At 53.6% G+C, this 19,439-nt stretch overlaps 1 protein-coding gene across 4 annotated transcripts in view; it reads left to right on the top strand.

The window, feature by feature from the left end:
* Window positions 1-18,860: 18,860 nt before the first annotated feature.
* Window positions 18,861-19,439, top strand: part of NSMF (NMDA receptor synaptonuclear signaling and neuronal migration factor) — a 48,001-nt gene continuing 47,422 nt past the window's right edge. For 2 of the 4 annotated variants that reach the window (XM_054220909.1, XM_054220908.1), the window contains exon 1: window positions 18,861-19,064. In XM_054220909.1, the coding sequence (XP_054076884.1) occupies window positions 18,970-19,064 (95 nt within the window). In that variant the 5' untranslated portion in view covers window positions 18,861-18,969. The remainder of the gene's footprint in view (window positions 19,065-19,439) is intronic. The other 2 variants (XM_054220907.1, XM_054220906.1) reach the window with 2 other exon arrangements.

Below are 19,439 nucleotides of genomic sequence, written 5' to 3'. Positions count from 1 at the left end.
CATCAGAGAGGTGTTCCAGTCCCCTCAGCATCTTGGTAGCCCTTATCCTGCCCTTATCCCAATGATCCTGCGCTCGCGTGTGCAATTCCGTGTTTGGAGGCTTCAAACGCTTGGACTCCCAGCCCTGCGCTGGGGTGGGGGCTGGATCACCCCTTCATGCCCTGGGCTCCACAGCGGCAGTCCCCTGGCTGCTCTGCTGGCAATGGAGCGGGAAGAGGGTACTTTGGAAGAGCCCGAGTCTGCCCGTCTCAGCTGTCCTGGCCTGGGCCACCATCCTGACGGGCATCGCTGGCCTGGTGGGTGCTGGCTTTGGCTGGAAACCGCCTGCTCGCCCTGCAACTTCTTCACGGGTCTTTACCAAAAGGTGAATTCTGACCAGAAGCTGGATGGGTTTGGTCTTGCTGGAGGAGACAATCCAGCTGCTGAGGCTGTAAGGTTTCATCCTGGGTGAAGAGGACACAGAACTTGTTCCCACAACAAACCTGATGCTGGCCAAGGCCAAACATGAAGTAGCAGGATCGGAGCGAGGTCCTGAGGAACCACGGCCATGAATGGTAGCTGTGGTGGGAAAGGTCCCTCAGGAAGCCTTTGACTTGACGCATCTGATTGTTGCCAGCTGCTGGGGGTGAAGCCTTGACTGAGCTTTCAGAAACACGTCCCAGTGATGGATTGACAGCAGGTCGAGCACCACCCCTGCTCGGTGGCCTGGGCTCAGCCCCTCCGAGCAGCCAGCGTGGAGAAGCGGGGTGAGAAACGTCCCCGGGCGCAGCCTGTGCTGCCCAAGGGGACAGTGACTGCGGCTGCTGCGCTGAGGGGACAGACGTGCCCTGAGTCAGTGATTTGCAATCTAGGCGTCCGCTGGAGCGGGGAAGCCGTGGAGGAGGGAGGGTGTTGGGGGAAATTTGTTTGCAGGACTCCAACTCCAGCCCCAGTCCCTGCGGGGAGGTGGCCAACAGCGCAGCCGCCATCCACGCCGGGTGAGGGGACGGCGTAGCCGGGGTCCTCCCGTGCCGGCGAGCGGTGGCACTCCTGTCACCACGGGGCAGCACCTTGGGGCTGACCTGCTGCAAATGGCTCCGTGCAAGTAACAAACTTCGTTGCTTTATTGACGTGGCTCTTAGCGACAGCTCTGGTGGGGCTTGGGGCAAAGAATGAACCCCTGTTGCCCAGGTGGCAGCTGGAAGCACCACTCCAAGCTCTCCGGGAAGCTTTGCCTGGGCAAGGGGAGAGCTTTCCTCTCGTGCCGTGTGGCTCTGGCTTGTGTACGGCTGTTTGCGATGGCTCCTGCTGCCACTCACCAGGTTTCTTGCCCTGTGTGGAGCCGGTCGTGTCTGTGCAGCCCCTCCGGGCTGTGCTCTGGGGGCAGGGATGGCCGGGGCTGTGGTGGGACCTGGGATGCTCCTTCCCTGGCAGATGTCGTTCTCGCTGCGTGTTGTTCCAAAATTAATCTCATCTTATTTACTCGTGCTCCCCTGACCTCCGACGTGCGATTTTCCTTGCGTGCCGCCTGAGGACTGTGTTTAAGCTGTCAAGATGCGGGGGCTTTACTGTGCCTCTGGGTTTAATTTACTGTTGCTGTGAGTAAGAGCCGGTAATAAAATCAGCAAACGAGGAATACAGCAAATATTTTCCTCTCCCTCAGGGGCTCTGCGAGGCCGGCCCGGCGCCCGCTGCTGCCCGCCGTGCCGAGAGCCCTGCTGAAACACGGCCACGGGATGTGAGGTTTCGCCATGGGAACGTGGCTTCCCGGGGCAGGAGGCATCGGGGTTATGACGATGTTGTTCGTTTGATGAACATAATTTTGTGCTGTGGCTTTTGCTGGCACCAGGCTTGACTCCCGTTAGCGGCCCCCTCCCGACTGATGGCTGATTCCCCTCCCATCGGGTCTGGCGGGGTTTGTGTCCGCGCTCCTTGTCCCCGTCCCCTCCTTGGGTCACGGAGGGTCTGACCCTCTTTTTCCCGATGGCTTTAATTTGCGCTTTGGTATAAACAGTGCTAAAAGGAGCTGGCAGGGCACCCATGCCTGCGCCCGCATCCCGCGCCTGGGATCTGCCTTGGGAAATCGGGATGGGGTGCAGCTGCCTGTGGGCGCCGGAAAGCTGGGAAATGCCGGCGTGTTCTGCTCCCCCGTAGCCTGGGGACATCCACGCTGGGCAAGTTAGTGCTGCCAGACCCCCATCGCTGAAATCAAGGCTTTTAGGGGGAACAGTGGCACTAGCAAAAGCAATAAGAGCATTTGCCTGTTGTTTTTTAAAAAAATAATAATAAGGAAAAGCAAAACCAAAGTGGTATTCACATTCATCCTGGTTTTAGAAGTGAATATACCATAAAGCTATTTTGTGTCAGGATTGTTCCTGCAGACACGCTGCAGGAGCAGCGTTCCGAGCGCTGGGAATGCACCTGGGGCCTGAGCGTTACTTAGTGCAAACGTGGCATTTTCACAGGTAATTGGCAGAGCCACCGTCACCGCGGTCTGCCGCAGCCGGCACCAGCAGGGATGGCTCTTAATTAAACCTCACGCCATCGGGGGGTTACGGACAGGAACGAGCTTCTGTCACAAAGCAGCCGGGCCTCCAGCTCTGGAAATGCAGAGGTTTATCAGTGAGGAGTGGCGTTTTGGTCCAATGTGGCCTCGATACAGAATTGTGCTGTGCTGAGCCCAAGTTGCCCCGGATGGCATGGGACACCCCTGGCACCAGGCAGGAGTTGGTACCAATGAGGTACAAACGCTTAACGATGCTGCTGGAAATACTTATTTTTGGCAATCTTGTCTTTAGCGGTGGTTTCTGTCGGGGAGGGCAGGCTCAGCAGCACCGGCGGGCGATGCCGTCCTCGCAGGGACGAGCACAGCCCTACGTTAGAGCACTCATGCGATGAGTAATTCGGGATGGGAAAGAACACTAAATGTGCATTAATTTTAAATGTACCATAAATGACACATTTTTTCCTCGAAGAAGGCAGATTAGATGCGATGCACGGCCCCAGAGGAATATGTCAGATAAGGCTGGTGCCTCGCTCGAGCAGCGCTGACCTGCCCGGGCAGGATGGAGTGAGCCCTGGGCTGAGCCCATGCTTGAGCTCGTTGCTGCTGCGTGGGCCACTATCAGCGGTCGCAGGTAGCCGCATGTGCCCTGTTTGCCCTTGGCGTTGGCTGCCAGGCTGCTCTGCACCCCGCGGGGCCCAGGGAGGCACAGCGGGCTGTTGCTGACACTGGCTGTGCCCGCAGCTGCATTTACACCCAATATATATTTTTCACGCCATCCTGGGCGCGTGTGCATCCGCTTCCGCGTGGGCTGAGTTGCGAAACTCTTTTTCGTCGCGGTGACTAATGGCTGCCTCGAGGCACAAGCACTCGGTGGCAGTTTTCAGCCAGTCGCTCCCATTGCCAGAAGGGTTGGTTCTGCTCTTGGCATGAGAATTTGCCCAGGCCGTGCGGTGTGTTGGCTCTGGCGTGGTTGGAGTGGTGGGGAAGGATGTGTGTGCTGGCTCTGTCGTCCTTGGCTTCATCATTCTTAGCCCTGTCTTGGTGCTTTCTCCTCTCCAGCGGCTGTGGGTATGTTCCTCCGGCGTGTGACCAGGCTGTTGCTGCTGCTCCTTTCCCAAATTAGGTGCTAAATTAGCTGGAAGTGGCTGGTGGGGGACCTCTCTCCCCGCTGCAGAGCTGGGGGATGCCAGCCCGGCTCGGGACACCCCTTGAACTGCTGCCCCGTGGTGAAATCCCTGCCCTCCGCTTGCTTCCGTGCTGGAAATAGAAAGCTTTTAAGGAAGCAAAGTTCAGAAAAGCTTTTAGAGCGGGGCTGACAAAGTGGTGCACCCCTGGGATTTTGGGGTAATGAGGTAGGAAAGAGCTGGCGTAGGAGGCCGTGCCGGCCTCGTGGATCGGTGCCCGGGCTGCAGCCAAGAGCGCTGGCACGGGGCTGCCCGACCCAGCCAGCCACGGCCACCTCCGAGGCTCCTGCGGGGACACGTACCTGGTGGTGAAGGGGATTTTGGTCCCTGAAAGCAGAGGGGAGAGCTGAGCCCTCAGGGGGGGTCATTGAGGGGAGTGTGCCTCTTGCTGGGGCTCCTCTCCCGAGGGCAATGAACCTTCCAGTGCACTCCAAGTGTCAGGAAAGGGGTTGTCTAAGTGCCCGAGAGCTGCCACGTTCATGGAGATGGTGTCTGCGCTGCGGCCGTTCCTCGGTGCGACATGGGCGGTGGGAGGAGAGCGCTTCTGCTCATGTCCCTCGCAGGAAAACCAGGGTCACAACTGGGGATTTTCAAGTGCTGGCAGGGGATGGACGATTTAAAATAGTACCTGGCTGGCGTGGTTGGTAGCACCCTGCCAGCCCCCGTCCCTCGAGCACCAGGATTGCACGGAGTCGGGGAGCCAAGCCTGCCATCGAGCCCCCAGCGTGGTGGCTGCCAGGGGGGCTCTACAGAAGGACAAGGCAGAGGCAGCAGCTGCCGAGTGATGCCAGGGCTGAGCCTGGTCCCTGCCGGAGCCGCGGGGTGGACACCAGAGCCTGGGCACAGACCGTGAACCACAGCAGCTCCGCTCCCCATCACCAGTCAAGCCGGCTGGGGCTCCACAGGGGACCAGCCGGGATGGCTCCACAGTTTGGCCGGCTGGGAAGCTGAGCTGCTGAAGGCAACTCCCTTGGGGACCCACATCCGCGCTGTGTCCGTGCTGGGCTGGGAGCTGCTGATTTTGCACAAGGCAAGAAAAAAGTGGAATCTCAGAGCCCCAACAAAAAGGCTGTCAAATCCCCGTGGAGCAGCGCCCACCCGGGGGCCCTGCACACGTCCCCGCTGCAGGCAGCCCTGGCTCCCGCGGGATCCTCCCCCTCCTCCCCAAAATCTGCCCCTGGGTCAGCTGTGCTGATCCGCAGGGAGGCAAAGCACCGTGTGCCAGGACCGCGGTGCCCGAGGGGAGCCGTTCCTGGAGCCATGGGCGTCCTCCCCAGCACGGGGACCCGGCAGGGCGAGAGCTTTGCCTTGCCAAAGTAGGTCGCGCCGTGACCTCCAGCCATGTGGCCGACGGAGCTAAAAATACCGGCAGAGCCGAGCGTTTCCCCAGCAGCTGTGAAGGGCCACAGCCTCGCTGGGTCGGACCTCGGCTATGAGGTTCCTCAATCCTGGCCCCATCCAGGAGGGTCGCCGGGGCCTCGGGCTGCTGGGCCGGGGGCGATTTAGGAGCAGGTGGTGGAAAAGCCCCTCTGGGGGTGCAGGTCCAGAATCCACCCAAGAAAATGCCCCTCTGCTGGTGGTGTAAATAGACGTGGAGAGGCAAATTCCAGTCGGGCCCCTGCTCCTTGCAGAGACCCTCCTGCGAGCCTTGGATGTCTCATCTCCAGCTCCTCATCTGCCTCCTCAGCAAACCACCTCAGCTTCTCTTTATGATAAATGTGTTAACAATTAGCAGCAGAAAATAATGGCGAGTGAGGGGGAGGACGTAACCCAAGCCTGATGCAAGAACTCAGCAAACCAGTTTATTTTCTCTTGGGAACTAGAGCGCTTTTAGCATCACTCTTCAGGAGGAAACCAAGAAGACGGGGAGGAGTGGCCCAGGGTGTGCTGCTGGGAGGAGCATGGCCGGGTCCCTGCGCTGCCGTGAGGCAGAGCTGGCGGCAGGTTGTGGGCTGGAGACCATCCACAGCCCCATGGCTTGTACAGAGCCCACGTGGCTGCTGCCTGCAGCTTGGTGACTTTGTCTATCCCCTCTGTGGGACTTTGTCTGTCTCCTTTGGGACTTCAGCCACCCCCTCTGTGTCCACAGCTCCTCGCACTGTGGAAAAGCACAGCCAGGACGGTCTCGCTTTTCTCATCCTCTGCCTCCAATTTCCGCACCTGGGGCCGGCGCTGTGTCGCCAGGGTGTTGCAAAAGCAACTGCCTCCGACTTCCCTTCCCCTGGTGATGTCTAGATTTTTTGCATCCCATCTTTTTTGGATGAAACGTTTCCGTCGTTCCTGTTAGAAGGCTGGCCTATTTTAATACTGCCAAGTGAAAATGGGTTTGCACGCAGAAAAGATCCCAGTTGCTCTGTATAACTTCTCTGTCATAATTATTCAATGCCAGTCCCTCTGTTTCCAGCAGCTGTATAATTTATCAGCTGTGTTTTGTGCTCATTTCTCAATCAATGATGAAAACATTGATTAGTGTCAGGCTGGGACCGGCTCCTGCAGAATCCCTCTAAATCATCTCTGCTCGCTGATGACTCCTTGTTTTGGAGATGGGCTTGCAGCTCTCCATCCAGTTAATGTGGGCTTTATTGAGATTGTATAGTGCTAAATTTGTAATTAGGGTGTCATATGATATTAAGTCAAACGTGTTGCCAAAAGCTAAGGAAATAATGGCTACATGGTAACCTTTATCTACAAACTTCTAATTTTCTCAAAGGATGAAATGAGGCTCATTTGACAAGACATTTTCCATTTCACCACACCAATGGGTGTATTTTTAATCCTTGAATTCTATATTAATTGAATCCTCTGTGTCATCTCCATTTTTCAATCTGAATGTCATGCTGGACTGTTAACCAGGGCACCCGCTTCGCCTGCTGAGCGCCACGTTAGCATCCTGCCAACCTTGGCGTCTCCCCAGGCTTTGAACTTCTCCACAGCGAGTGACGCCACGGGGCTTGGCACGCTGCTGGAGGGCCCTCAGGTGCAGGTCACGTGGATCTGCTGGTTTAGAACCCCCACAGGTGTCACCCAAGATGCTCTTGGTTGTTAGTAGACCAGAGAGTATTTCATCATGCTCATGTCTTACATTCCCATCCTTTCTAAGTGCAGAAGAGACGCACTGAGGGCCCTGTCCCTAGCAGCGTACCTCCTCATCTAGGAATGCCGTGGCTTCTCCGTGCTTGGAGATTTTCAACATTCAACTGGGCGATCCCTGACCAAGGCTGTATTGCTTTGACATTGGTCCTGTTCCAAGCAGGAGGTTGGACCGGAGACACCCCCAAGGTTGGTCTTGACCAAGATCTTTTTACAGAAACATAGAATTGTGTAGGTTGGAAGGGACCTTTCAGATCATCAAGTCCAACCATCAACCTAACGCTGCCAAAACCACCACTGAACCATGTCCCTCAGCACCACGTCTGCCCGGCTTAAATACCTCCAGGGATGGCAATTCCACCACTTCCCTGGGCAGCCTGTTCCAATGCTTGATAATCCTCTTGGTGAAGAAATTTTTCCTGCTATCCAATCTAAACCCTGGCATAACTTGAAGCCATTTCCTCTTGTCCTATCGCTTATGCTTCTCTAAGTCTATGAAACAAACCTACCACATCATTAACATTTCTTTTGTTTCTAATATATTTAGTGAACAACTTCTTACTTGTGGCTTTGCCAGGCATAGATTTTCCTCTGTCCGTTTACCCTCTTCTATCAATATCTCTGCTTCATAGCTCATTGTGATGATTGCTGCATATTGATTAGTATCTGTTCCTTTCTTCCTTTTCATACACATTGTAGTTTTGCTTCCACTTGCTGTTTTCAGGTGAACAACTTGCAGGATGAGCTTTCAGCCAAAGTTATATTTACTTGACTCTGCAATATTAACTTTTCTGCCCAGTTGCACACTCTACTCAAATACTGCTGATTTCCCACTCTACGGGGTTGGTTTTTTCCTCTTCAATTTTCCTCATAATTGTCACCATGTCCATGAAGTTTCTGAAGCTGCTGCTTCCATGAGTGATGAAGAGACCAACGAGCTATCCCAGTCCAGGTGACTCCGCAGGACACTGGCAAAGCGGGCTGGTGCGGCTGTGCCCAGGCCATCCCGCCTGACCCGCTGCTCGAGGGAGGTTCTGCTCCGGCTGGTCGCACCCGATACAGCACCTGAGCTGCTCTGCCCACGCTGGAGCATCTCCGCTCTCCCTGGCAGCCTGTTCCACTGCTTCACTATCCTTAGCCAGGTCTTCTCTAGGTCTAACCCAAATTTCCTCACCTCAGTTTAATCCCGTTGCTTCGTGCCCTCTCCTGCCTTCAGCCTTGCACATAGCTGGAGCGTGTTGCTGTGGCTCCCCCCAAGTCTTTAATTTTCTGGGGTGAATCGGTCCCGCTTTCAGCCTTTTGGCCACAGGCTGCACTTTTGCACCATCTGACCCCTCCCTGTGCTCCCTCTGAGCTCTCTCCAACCAGCCCAAATCCCCCCTGAGACGCCGCAGCCGGAGCTAGGCCAAGTCCTCCAGCCAGTGTCACATCAGACCTGCACAGCCTGCGCATGACGGCACATTTCCGTATTATTTCTCACACTGTGACATTCACCTATTCTGCACAAGCACAACACTGTTGGCTCTGGTTCAGCTGAAGATTTGCTACAGCATCTAGGTCCTTTCCTGCAAAACGCTGACAGATCCAGCTGCTGCCCATCCCAAGCTCCCTGCCGAATCTCCCGCAGCACCCGTCTGATTTCACTACAAACCTCTGAGGGCTCCTCTTCCTCTCTGCGGGACAGCTTGGAAGTGGGGCTGGAAAAGCAGAACAGATAACCCCCTCCTACCGCACACATCCTAGCCCCTCCTTCCCTGTACCCTGGGCAATTTGCAATTGTGGAATTTGTTATCCTTGTCAACAGGGTCTAACCTGGAGACTCTTTACTGCCTGTGCCTTTGTGCGATGCCCCAGATGAAGCAGATGGCGTGTATTTTGCTGCACCCTCATCACGGCCAGGAGCTGCTGATGGCCCTGGATGTGTGTGCAGCCCCAGCGTGAGCCTCCCTGTGCTGCCCGGAGATGTTTCTTGTCACCAGAACAGACGCAGGTATGGACTTCTGGCCAGAGAGAGGAGCCGTGGAAAGCCCTGCAGTGCCCACAATACAGCAAAGCCTGGCTCTGCTCTTTTCCTCTCCTCCCTTTCAGCTTCTCACTCCTTCTGCCCCAACCATCACAAATAGTTTCCTTCTGCCCACCAAGAGGGAAAGGCTAAATCATAGAATCATAGAATGGTTCGGGTTGGAAGGGACCTTAAAGCCCATCTTGTTCCACCCCCTGCCCTGGGCAGGGACACCTCCCACCAGCCCAGGTTGCTCCAAGCCCCGTCCAACCTGGCCTTGAACCCCTCCAGGGATGGGGCAGCCACAGCTTCTCTGGGCAGCCTGGGCCAGGCGCTCACCACGCACACAGTGAAAAGTTTCTTCCTGATATCTCCTCTAAATCTCCCCTCTTCCAGTTTGAAGCCATTACCCCTCATCCTGTCACTACATGCCCTTGTAAAAAGTCCCTCCCCAGCTTTCCTGGAGCCCCTTTAGGGACTGGAAGGGGCTCTGAGGTCTCCCTGGAGCCTGTCTCCCTGGAGCTGAACCCCTCAGCTCTCTCAGCTTGTCCTCACAGCAGAGGGGCTTCAGCCCTTTGATCATCTTTGTGGCCTCCTCTGGCCCCCCTCCAACAATGCATCCCTCCTCATTCTCCAGATGAGCTTTCTGAGTCATCCTCCCTGTACATTTCTGCCTGCATCTCTCCTTGCTCCTTGGCCTCCCTGCTCCCTTGTGCAACCTTGTGGTGGGCAGAAGCACCATGTGAGAGGGAGCTGGCCCTGCCATGCCCTGGGCTGCGCGGTGTGGGGGTGCTGCATTTCCAGCTCTGCCTGAGCCCTTTTGCCAACAGTAATAGCAAACGCGCTGGAAACTGTCTCATTTCTGTGCCCAGCTCCTTCAGATACAGCAAGGGTTGGACATGGTTGGGGTAGGGTTGGACATGGTTGGAGTGAAGCTTCAGGAGTGAGAAGTTTCTAGGGACACAGTCACACAAACTTTCTTTTAGTAGCAACAGTTTTTCTTCCATCTTAAATAAAACACAGATGCTTCAAAGTTCAGCTCTTCTTCTGCTGCGTGGTACCAATGTCAGGACAAAGTCAGACTGTTATTTTGCCAAACAATGAAATACTGAGGTGTGGATGGAGCAAAAACTGAGTAATCACTGAATCATTGAGCAATCAATTACCAGCAGATCTGTTCCTGGAGCTGTTTCGGGAATCCCGACCTTGAGGAACCTCCATTGTAAGGGCCAAATCCTGCATCTCACCAGCTCACCAGTCCCTGATGGTGCTGGGGGCTCTGGGAGTAAAACCTGTCTCTGGTAGGTGCAAAATCAGTTTCCCTTCACCAGGAGGGTGGTGCAGCATGGGAACATGTCACCCCAGGGAGAGGGATCACCATCCAGCAAGAGCATCACAACTTGGCCAAGCAAAGTTGCTCCTCCAGCGTAGGCAACAGTCCTGCTTTGAGCAGGCAGGAGGACCAAAGACCTCTGGAGAGCCTTTGCACCAGTGCTTCCACCTCTCTGTGAAGTTAAGGAATCTTTTCCCTGTATGGAATATCCACATTGTTTTTTCCTTTGTTACATCAATTGGTTTCATTTATTGTATTTTATTCTGAGGGACTGGCTTATGTCAATGTGATGCCACTAATTTTGCCAACAGGAGTGAGATAATGTTACCATCCTGCTCAGACCCTCCCTCCTGCTACAGCCAATCCTCATTTCTTTTGTTTCTCTCCACCTGCTTATCATTTTACAAAAAAAAAGAGGTATATAATATTATGCTGCTCTTGAAATGCCCACTCTCCTGACTCAGAAATGTGGTGTCTCATCCAGAGTCTTCCTCTCCTGGGCACAGTGAGTTCCCTCGCAGGGATTTAGGAACACACTTTCGAAATGATCCCACCCAAGGGACGGACGCAGAGCACAGCAATCTCCTGTGCTGCCGCTGTTTCCTTTCTCTGGGCTCTTTGGCAGCTCTGCTTGGCTGTGTTGGTTTTGAACATCTCAGACTCTATGCACAGTTGCCCAATACTGGTGCTCAGGAGCTCTCGGGCTCAGCAAATAGGCAGAAAAGTGACTTGGCAGCAAGGAGCAAAGGCCTTCTGCTGTCACGAGCTGGAGAGCAGGACCGCGTGGCTGGGGATGCAGGGAGTGGGAAGGAGCGATGGGAAACACTGGCTATGCTCAAGATGGAGCTTGGGAAAGGATAGAGGGATTTGGGAAAGGATGGAAGGGTCTATGTAGTTGGTGGGGTCAGATATGCTTTTGTCCTTCCTTAAGTGTCTGAACCGTATTATTACTATCATGACTATTGTTAACACTGTTATTAGTTTATGAACTGGTGTGCATGCATATTAATGAGGGTTTGCACAGGACTGAATCTGCCTGGTTCCAATCTACCTGGCACAGGGAAGGGCTTGCATTTAGAAAATTATTTTAGCCTTCTGGGGCCGCTTTTTAAGGCAAATTTGTTCAATACTTCACATTTCAAGCCCTCAGTCCTGACTAGGCTTCCCATTTGCAATACAAATCTAATAAACAACAGGCATGGCTGAGAGGTGAGACATCTTTGTGGCTTGCACGTGAGCTTGTGTCACCTGGCTGCGGTAATGCCAGTGAGACCTGGATGGAGCAGCCTTGTCGGGAAGGCAGCTCAAGATTTCAGCCAGCAGAGTAATAGCTAATTGAGTGTATTTCAATCATGAGATCCACAGAAGGAATGCAAACTCCACAGAGTAGAAGGAAATTGCATCTTAGAGTAATCTGAATGTGGGTAGATAATTAGGCCTATATTTCATGGGAACATTTGCTGGGCAACATAATGAAAAGGCCAGCAACATAATTTTCTTTAAGTAGTGTGATGCCTCCCACACTGGGCCGTGCCAGTGCTGGTGCTGCAGTGCAGGGGGAGCAGGGGGAGGCATTGCCTGGCCAGAGGGGCTGTTGGATGGTGGTGCCAAGCTGAAGCCTGTCCTCTCCGTCTCTAATGTCTGCTCAGAGAGCGCTGCTAAGGCTCCTGCACTGCTCTCGGCAAGAAGGCGGCAAAATAAATCCCGCAGCCTCATCACCTTCCCGTCTCCCCGAACGGCAGCCGCAGCGAAGTCTGTTCAGGTTGCGCTTGCAGAGCTGGACAGACTCAGGAAAACTCGGCGCTAGTGTGGGAGTCTCCCAGTGGGAAGCCAGGCTGCTGCCACTGGACCCAACTTGGAAGAGCCCCTGCTCTGAGTCATTGCTTGATCCAGCCTGGAAGGTCAGCGGGGGCTGAGAAGCGGCTCTGTGGCTGGGCTTCAAGGTTCAGGGCAGCCCGGCTCTCCGTGCGCCAGCCCTCAAATGCCCCTCAAACTATAGCTATGCATGGAAGTAAAACTCCAAGGCCTTTTTTGAATGTTTTTTCCAAATTTGGGATAGAAAGGCTCTGCTTTTCCATGTGCTCCGCCCCCACCTAAGCACAGATGCTCCTTTCCAAATCTCCAGTCTGAACCAGGGCTGCCTCTGGCTTGCCCTGCCAGGGACCCTGCTGCCTTGTGCAGGAGCAGACAGGTAATATAACATAATATTTAGCTTCTTCACAATGCTGGCAAAATTAGAAGATTTAGGAAAGTGCAGTGACTTAGGAGAGTGGAGAAGAGGGTTTAACCTTTGAGCACAGGTAACCCTGTGACCAGGGTCTAAGGGGTCTGAATTCCTCTCCCACTAACGCTGCGCTCGTTAGCACACTGGGGCTGGGACACGTCACGTAACAGAAAGAAAGGCTGAAAGGCTGTATTCAGCCCTGCTAATTACTGATTAGGTCTTTTACTAAAAATAGCTGGGGGTAAGCCAGCCTAACATTGGGTCTGAGTGCTCCACATCCCAGCCGGTTCAGAAGAGCTGCTCATCCAGTGATCAGGACTATCTTTGGGACTGCATTTAAACGAGCTCTTATTTTCTGATGTCAAACGCTTGGCCATTTAAGAACAGCCCTGTCCAAATGAATCTGCTCAAAGCGAAACCATAATTCTTGGCTAACTCCAACTTGTTAGCTATTGATATTGCTTCTGTGATGTATTGCCTAATTTTAATTATGCCAGTGTTGAAAAAGTTATTTTCTTACAGTGCCTCATTAGAGCGAAGTTTCTAAACGATGAATTCAACAGGAACATCTTGAAGTGACTAAATTGGCCAAGCGGGAAGGTGGTTGGATGATATTTCAGAGACACCTGGGAGACCTTGAGCTGCCCAGTGCAGTTGGCCATAACTGATGTCCTCAAACTCTTCCCAAGCAATGCTACGCAGATAAGCCCCAACAGCTCCCCCAGCTTCCCCAGCACCTTGGTTTTATCGCCATCTCTCCGCGCCATTGTGACTTGTCAGAAGAGCTGAATTGGGACACTGTGTTTGTGGACACATCACTTTGGCTTCTCTTTTCAGTCTGGCGCTTCACCCCTCCATTACCACCGCACTTGGGCTGGTTGTTTTGTGCAGAACGACGGGGCTAAAACCGTCCCTGCCCGAGCCAGTCCTCTCCCTACCACTTCTGGGGTCTCAGCACATCCTGTGCCTGGGAGACACCCGCACCTCGGCTCATGCTGCGGTAACGTACAGCCCTGGGAAATGTCCCTGGGGAGGGGGGTCCCACTCCTCCCGCGGCACTGCTAACCCTGTTATTCTGCCCTTCCCAGTAACTGAGTAACCGACTGACTGCAGGGACCACAAACGATCCTGGTCTCAATTTGGACCAAAGAAACTACAGTCTTCTCACACGGCCCGTTAAACATCCTGCTTTGTCCTGGTTTTATGCTGACCCTACTGCTGAGTCCCCAAAGCAGCGACCAGTGTGCGAGGCACAAATGCAGTCGGGGTGGGGACAATATTCAGAGGAACCTGGGAAAAAAAGAGGCCATTTCTGAGGATAAGGATCTGTGCAGAGCCCAGTACTGTGCCACTGAAGTTGGGATTGTTTTTCTCCTGTGTGCCTATCTTTGTAATTATCTGCTCTGGATGTCCTGAGCCATTTTATTACCTAGTTATTCACTATCATGAGGTCCTTGTATAATTCTTTACAATGTCTCATGTATTTATGACCCTGAATACCTTAGCATCATCAGCAAGCTTTGCCATCCCTTTCTTCAATTCCTTTTCTAGATTATTTCTGAATATGCTGAAGCGAGCAGACCCCAATGCAGGTCCCCATGGGGCTCCATTCAAGTCCTCCCTCCATTCAGGAGCCTGCCTATTGATAGCTGCTCTTTGAGAATCCTTTAACCAGTTATTTATCTATTTCAAGCCTTTACTGTTAATCCCATGGTAGCTGCACTTCTGTAAGAAACTCCTCCAACAGACCTTTTGGGAATCCAGGCAGACCGTACCACCTGCTTATTAACTCCTCTAAAAAACAGTAATAGATTTATGAAGCATTCCCTTTTTCAAGGAAATCCACACTTTTTTTTTTTTTTCTTCCCAGTATTTCATACGTATCCAACTATGAACTAATCGTACTCTTTATTACAACTTCTATCAGTCTGCCCAGGAGGGACCTCAGACTTCACGGTCTGTAATAACCTCAAACCCTTCCCATTTGTCACCTTGAAGCTCTCGGACACCGAGGCTATGTTATGCACAGTGATTACATGCTACAATTAAGTAATTAAACTGTTTCATCTCTGAGTTCCTGAGCACTTAGCTGAACCATCTCAGTCTGGTGAATTTGCCCTCTTTGGTTTGGCTATTTATTCCTCAGCGTCTTCTGCTGACACTTGAATATGAGCCAAATCCAATGCCACGTCCATATAAAGATGGCTTTTGGCACGGGAACTTCTCTGAGCTTTTCCTCACTGACTACAGATGCAAAATATTCATTGTTTTTGTGTTCTGACCTTATCTCCTACGAATGCTCCTCTTGCACTGTGGCCAATTTCTGACTCTCCAGACTCCAATAGGCTTCCTGTGCTTGATGTGTTTGAAGAAGTATTTATTATTATTTGCCTTTGCCTTTTGCAGGTTGTCCCTGTGGCTGGTTTTAGCTTGCCTTATTTCTCTTTTTGCATTTAAACTGTCAGGATACACATTCTTTCGCGTGTTTAGACAAAACCGGCTTTTCTAAACATAAAAAGACCATATCCTTAAAGTCTGAGAATCGTCAGGCCATCTCATCTCAGCCTGATCTAAGACCTAGGCCTAACGAGGTCTAGGGCTCTGGGTTTCCCACTAGACGGAGGTGTGCTGTTTGGTTTGAGAGGATGCTGAGATACCAGACTTTTCAGGTGTGGCACATTTATATGGACAAAAATGATCACTGATCAGGATAAATTTTGCCTGGCTTGGGCTTCAGGATATTGCACCTTCACCGGTGGAAGGAGGGAAGCATTTCTCTGACCAGCTATGATTATTTTGGAAGCTGTTTTTTGGGGTGTGCTTCCCAAGGATGACGTGAGTTCAGCAGAGAGAGCCCCATGAATAGAGATTTGGGGCTTGGGCGGAGGGACCGCAGTGCTCCCTGCCTCCTCGGCCTCTTTGCCTACGTGCGTGCGTCTGGAAGGCCTGTTGCCATGGAGAAGCGATGGAGAACAGTCTGCCTGGCTCGCCTGACTTTTTTTCCCAGCACGAAGCAAAGGCATCTCTCCAGCTGTAATGAGCAGGAGGCCCACTGCCTCCTCTTCCGTGTCACACTGGGGTAACCCAGACCCCCAAATGCCTGGGAGAAACCCAAAGACAGGGAGAAAACCCTAAACAAAGGTAAGGAAGGAGCAGAAAGCAAGGGGGAAAACCACAGGGAGATGGACCAGTGCTTGTGGAATGGAGACAGGCACTTCTCAAGGCCACACAGACCAACAGGCTGTGGGCATCTGTTGCAACAAGGGAAATTGCCATTAGATATATGGAAAAAATCTTTACCTGTGAGAGTGGTGCAGCCCTGGGAAATGGACCACAGCGGTGGTGGCATCTCCATCCTTGGAGGTCTTCAAAACCCATCTGTCCAAGCCCTGAGCAGCGAATGTGCCTTTGAAGTGAGCCCTACACTGGGCTGGACCCTCCCCAGCCTCAAAGAGTGAGTCTTGCAGGGGAATGGACAAGGGAGACTGAGAGAGCTCCAAGAGGCACAAATGTGCTAGAGTGTGGTCTGAAAACGGGATGAAGGTGGAGGCATCCCTGCTTTTTAATTGGGAATTGACAGCGCTGGACACTGCTTCGCTGAGACTGTAACTGCTTGCACAGCTCAAGTTCTCTACGGGTTTTTTTTTTAAGGTGCTCCCTAAAACCAGATGGGTTTTCTCTCATTTTGTGTTGTAGAAGTTCTCTGGTGACATGACTGTACAACAAAACCTGGTGCGGGGGGATAGTCATGAGTAGAAGTTTAATGGGAGTCATCTTCTGTGGGAAGAAATCCAATGCACTGACGCTGGGTTTTGTTTTGTACCTGGAAAATGTCACTGTGAGCAACTCTGGGGTGTTTCCAGGTAGACCTGGTGGGGACTATGTCAGGGATAGAGTAGACCTGTCTGTTAGTTTGGGATTTTTTCTCTGCATTTTTAAAGAATAGCGTTTGCCACAACTGACAAAATATTTAAACATAGACATAAAGAGTACTTTCCCCCTCTTATTACACAGGAAAAAGGGGGGAAAAGCACAGTCAAAAGGCTCAGGCTGACTTTATTTTTAAAGTATTCCCATGTGTTTCTCTTTTCTCCCTTCGTTTGACTATGTGCGCACCTTCAGATCTCTGTGTCTCCGTGTTTCCAGCGGTGTGAAGCAAGGCTGGGCATCGCATTAGATGAGCGTGCATCAGCTCTACCACACTTGCTCCCAGCACACAGGACTGAGGCGAACCTGCCCTAAAAATCTGTTCACCGATTTTAGCTCAGGGGGATCGAGACCGTAATGTTTAAAGAAGTCTCATCACCCTGTTCAGCACCGTATAACAGCAGAGCCCTGTTCGTCCTGCTTGGTGGGTCACAAAACCCCACGGGAAGAGGAGCCACTCTCATCCCCAAGCGCAGTTCTGTGGAGCCAGCAGGACACGGAGGCCAGCTCCCTCGGTGGCAGTGATGGAGCAGCCGATGTCACTTAGCACCTCTCCTTCGGTCAGCTGGTCCAAGCTAAAAAGCAGGGCGACGTCTTTATTTTGCACACATGGCACTTTTTCCACTCACAGCTTGGCTCTAAGTGAAGACCCATTACTGAAGGTTTGTTATTCACAGCGAATTCCCCAGTGTATGATAAAATTCCAGCTGATGAGGTATTCACATCCCGCTCCTTGTGTCCACACACACCAGGGTAATTGGGTAGCTTATTCATCTTTTTTTCTGCTCTATTACATGAATTACTTTGTTTTTCAATTTGTAGATTAATAGATCAAACATGTAGACTTAATTTGTTCAAATATTCGTATTTTTTCTTGCAGATTTGACTTTGGAGTCTATGGAGAGAGAGGATTGAAGCTTTCCCCAAACTTTTGGTCTCTTCCATGCAGAGTCTCTGAAGGACAGTAAAACAGGAGCTTATGCTGCAGCCTTTCCCCAGGTACACACAAGACAAGGTGTGTCTGTTTGTCTGTCACTCCCTCCTTCAGCCGCCTCTTCTCACAAAGCTTGTAGGAAGCTTAATTACCTATAAAACTTCTACCCCTCTGTCAAATATTGCTGAATGAGTTGGCTCTGAATTCCTGGGATCCGTGCACTCCCTTGCAGAGCCAGGGGAACCACTTAAGTGCTTTTTCTGTATATATTGTGAATAATATTTAAAAACTTGCTGCCGCCGCTCACTCAGGTACCCTGAAAGCAGATTTATAAAATACTTCCTCAAGGAAAAGCGCTTTTCCAAACCCTCCTAGGGATCAAAATCTACATCCATGACATTGGTCTGAGGGCTGGAACCCCTCTGCTGTGAAGAAAGGCTGAAGGAGTTGGGGTTGTTCAGATGGGGAAGAGAAGGCTGTGGGGAGACCTTCTTGCAGCCTTTCAATATATAAAGGGGGAGTATAAGAAAGATGGAGGAAGACTATTTACCAGGGCCTGCAGTGACAGGACAAGGGACAATGCTCTTAAACTGAAACAGGGTAGATTTAGATTGCACGTAAGGAAGAAATTTTTGATGATGAAGGTGGTGAGCCCCTGGCCCAGGTTGCCCAGAGAAGCTGTGGCTGCCCCATCCCTGGAGGGGTTCAAGGCCAGGTTGGACAGGGCTTGGAGCAACCTGGGCTGGTGGGAGGTGTCCCTGCCCGTGGTGTGTGGTTTTTGAAGGTCTCTTCCAACCCAAGTTCTGTGATTCTATGAATTAAACCCTCCCCGAGGCTTAGCTGACCGAGCAGCTGATAAGCTCCTTGCACTGGGTTTGTTCTCAAGCATTCGATGACCCTGAGGAAAGTGTTTGCTCTGGCAGGTGACACTGGGGATGGAAAGGTGTCTGGATGCCCAGCTTTGCCTCATGCCTCTGCCACCTCTGGGAACTCCCGTGCCACCGTGGACCTGCTCTGGGACAATGGCAGCACGCAACCACGAGCTGAGGGGACAAAGCAAATGTCCCTGGCCAGCGTCTCCTCAGAATGGACATTTGTGCCAACCCTTCAGAGACGCCACGTTCAAAACCCGACAGCCCAACCTGTGTCGAGCAGCGGGACCCCGGCGCACCCACCCACCGACAGAGCGCCCGGCTGTGGAAAACCGACCGTGCATAAAACCTTTCACCGGCCCCTTCAAAGGCAACCTATAGTTTTATGTCAAAATGACTGGGTTTTGTGCAGGTTGCCGATCCGTTTCCCGCCGGGAGCAGCCCCCATGGCCTCCCCTCACGGCTGGACATTCCCCTCAGGTGCGGGCAGGGACCGGGGAGCGCAGGACGGCGGCGAATGCGGGACTTGGCCGCGAGGGCGGAGGGGACATCGCCGTCCCTCGGTTCCCGGGCCGAGCCAACCGCCTCCCCCGGCCCCTCAGGCGGGGCCGGCGCACCCCCACCAGCCGCCCCGCCATGATGTCAGGCGGGAGGGAGGCGGGGGCGGAGGAGGGAGCCGCCGGCCAAATATAGCGGCGCTTCCTGGGCGGCGGGCCGCGCCCGGGCCCTCCCTCCTGCCGCAGTCAATGAGGAGGCAGCGGCGGCGGCGGAGCGCAGCACTCGCCGGGGGCAGCGCGGCGGGGCGCGGGGGGCGCCGAGCCATGGCGGGGCGCTGAGGGGAGCCCGGCAGCGAGGGGCGGCGGCGGCGCGCCCCGGCACCCGGCCCCGCCGCGGCATGGGCAGCCGCGGGGTCGTGCGATGAGCGCTCCCCCCCGCGCGAATATGGGCACAGCCGTGTCCAAAAGGAAGACGCTGAGGAACGAGGCCATGTCGTCGGTGGCGGCTAAAGTGAGGTGGGTGCCGGGGGGCGAGCGGGCGGGCCCCGCCGTGCCGGGGACCCTGCCCGCCCCCGGCCGTGTCGGGGCGCCGAGCTGCGGGGAAGGCCCCCCTCCCCTCAGCCCCTCAGGACCAGCCGAGGCGGCCGGCACCACCCCGGGGATTGTGCCCCGGGGCCGGAATGCAGGGCCGCCGGGGCAGGATGCTGTCCCCCCGGGGCTCGGGAATGGCAGAGCTTCGGAGGGACCCCGGTTTGTCCCCCTCGCCCGCTGCCGCGGTGCCCCCAGAGCAGCCGGCTGGTGGCTGTGGGCGACCGCGCTCCCCCCGCACGCCGCCGACCCTCGGCCCTGGGAGAGGCAATTTGTCTCCAGAGGTGTCCCCGCTGCTCGCTG

Source organism: Rissa tridactyla, chromosome 14 (assembly GCF_028500815.1).
Source record: "Rissa tridactyla isolate bRisTri1 chromosome 14, bRisTri1.patW.cur.20221130, whole genome shotgun sequence".
Classification (NCBI taxonomy): domain Eukaryota; kingdom Metazoa; phylum Chordata; class Aves; order Charadriiformes; family Laridae; genus Rissa; species Rissa tridactyla.
Note: the sequence above shows the minus strand (reverse complement) of the source record. Positions and strands in the feature narration are given on the sequence as shown.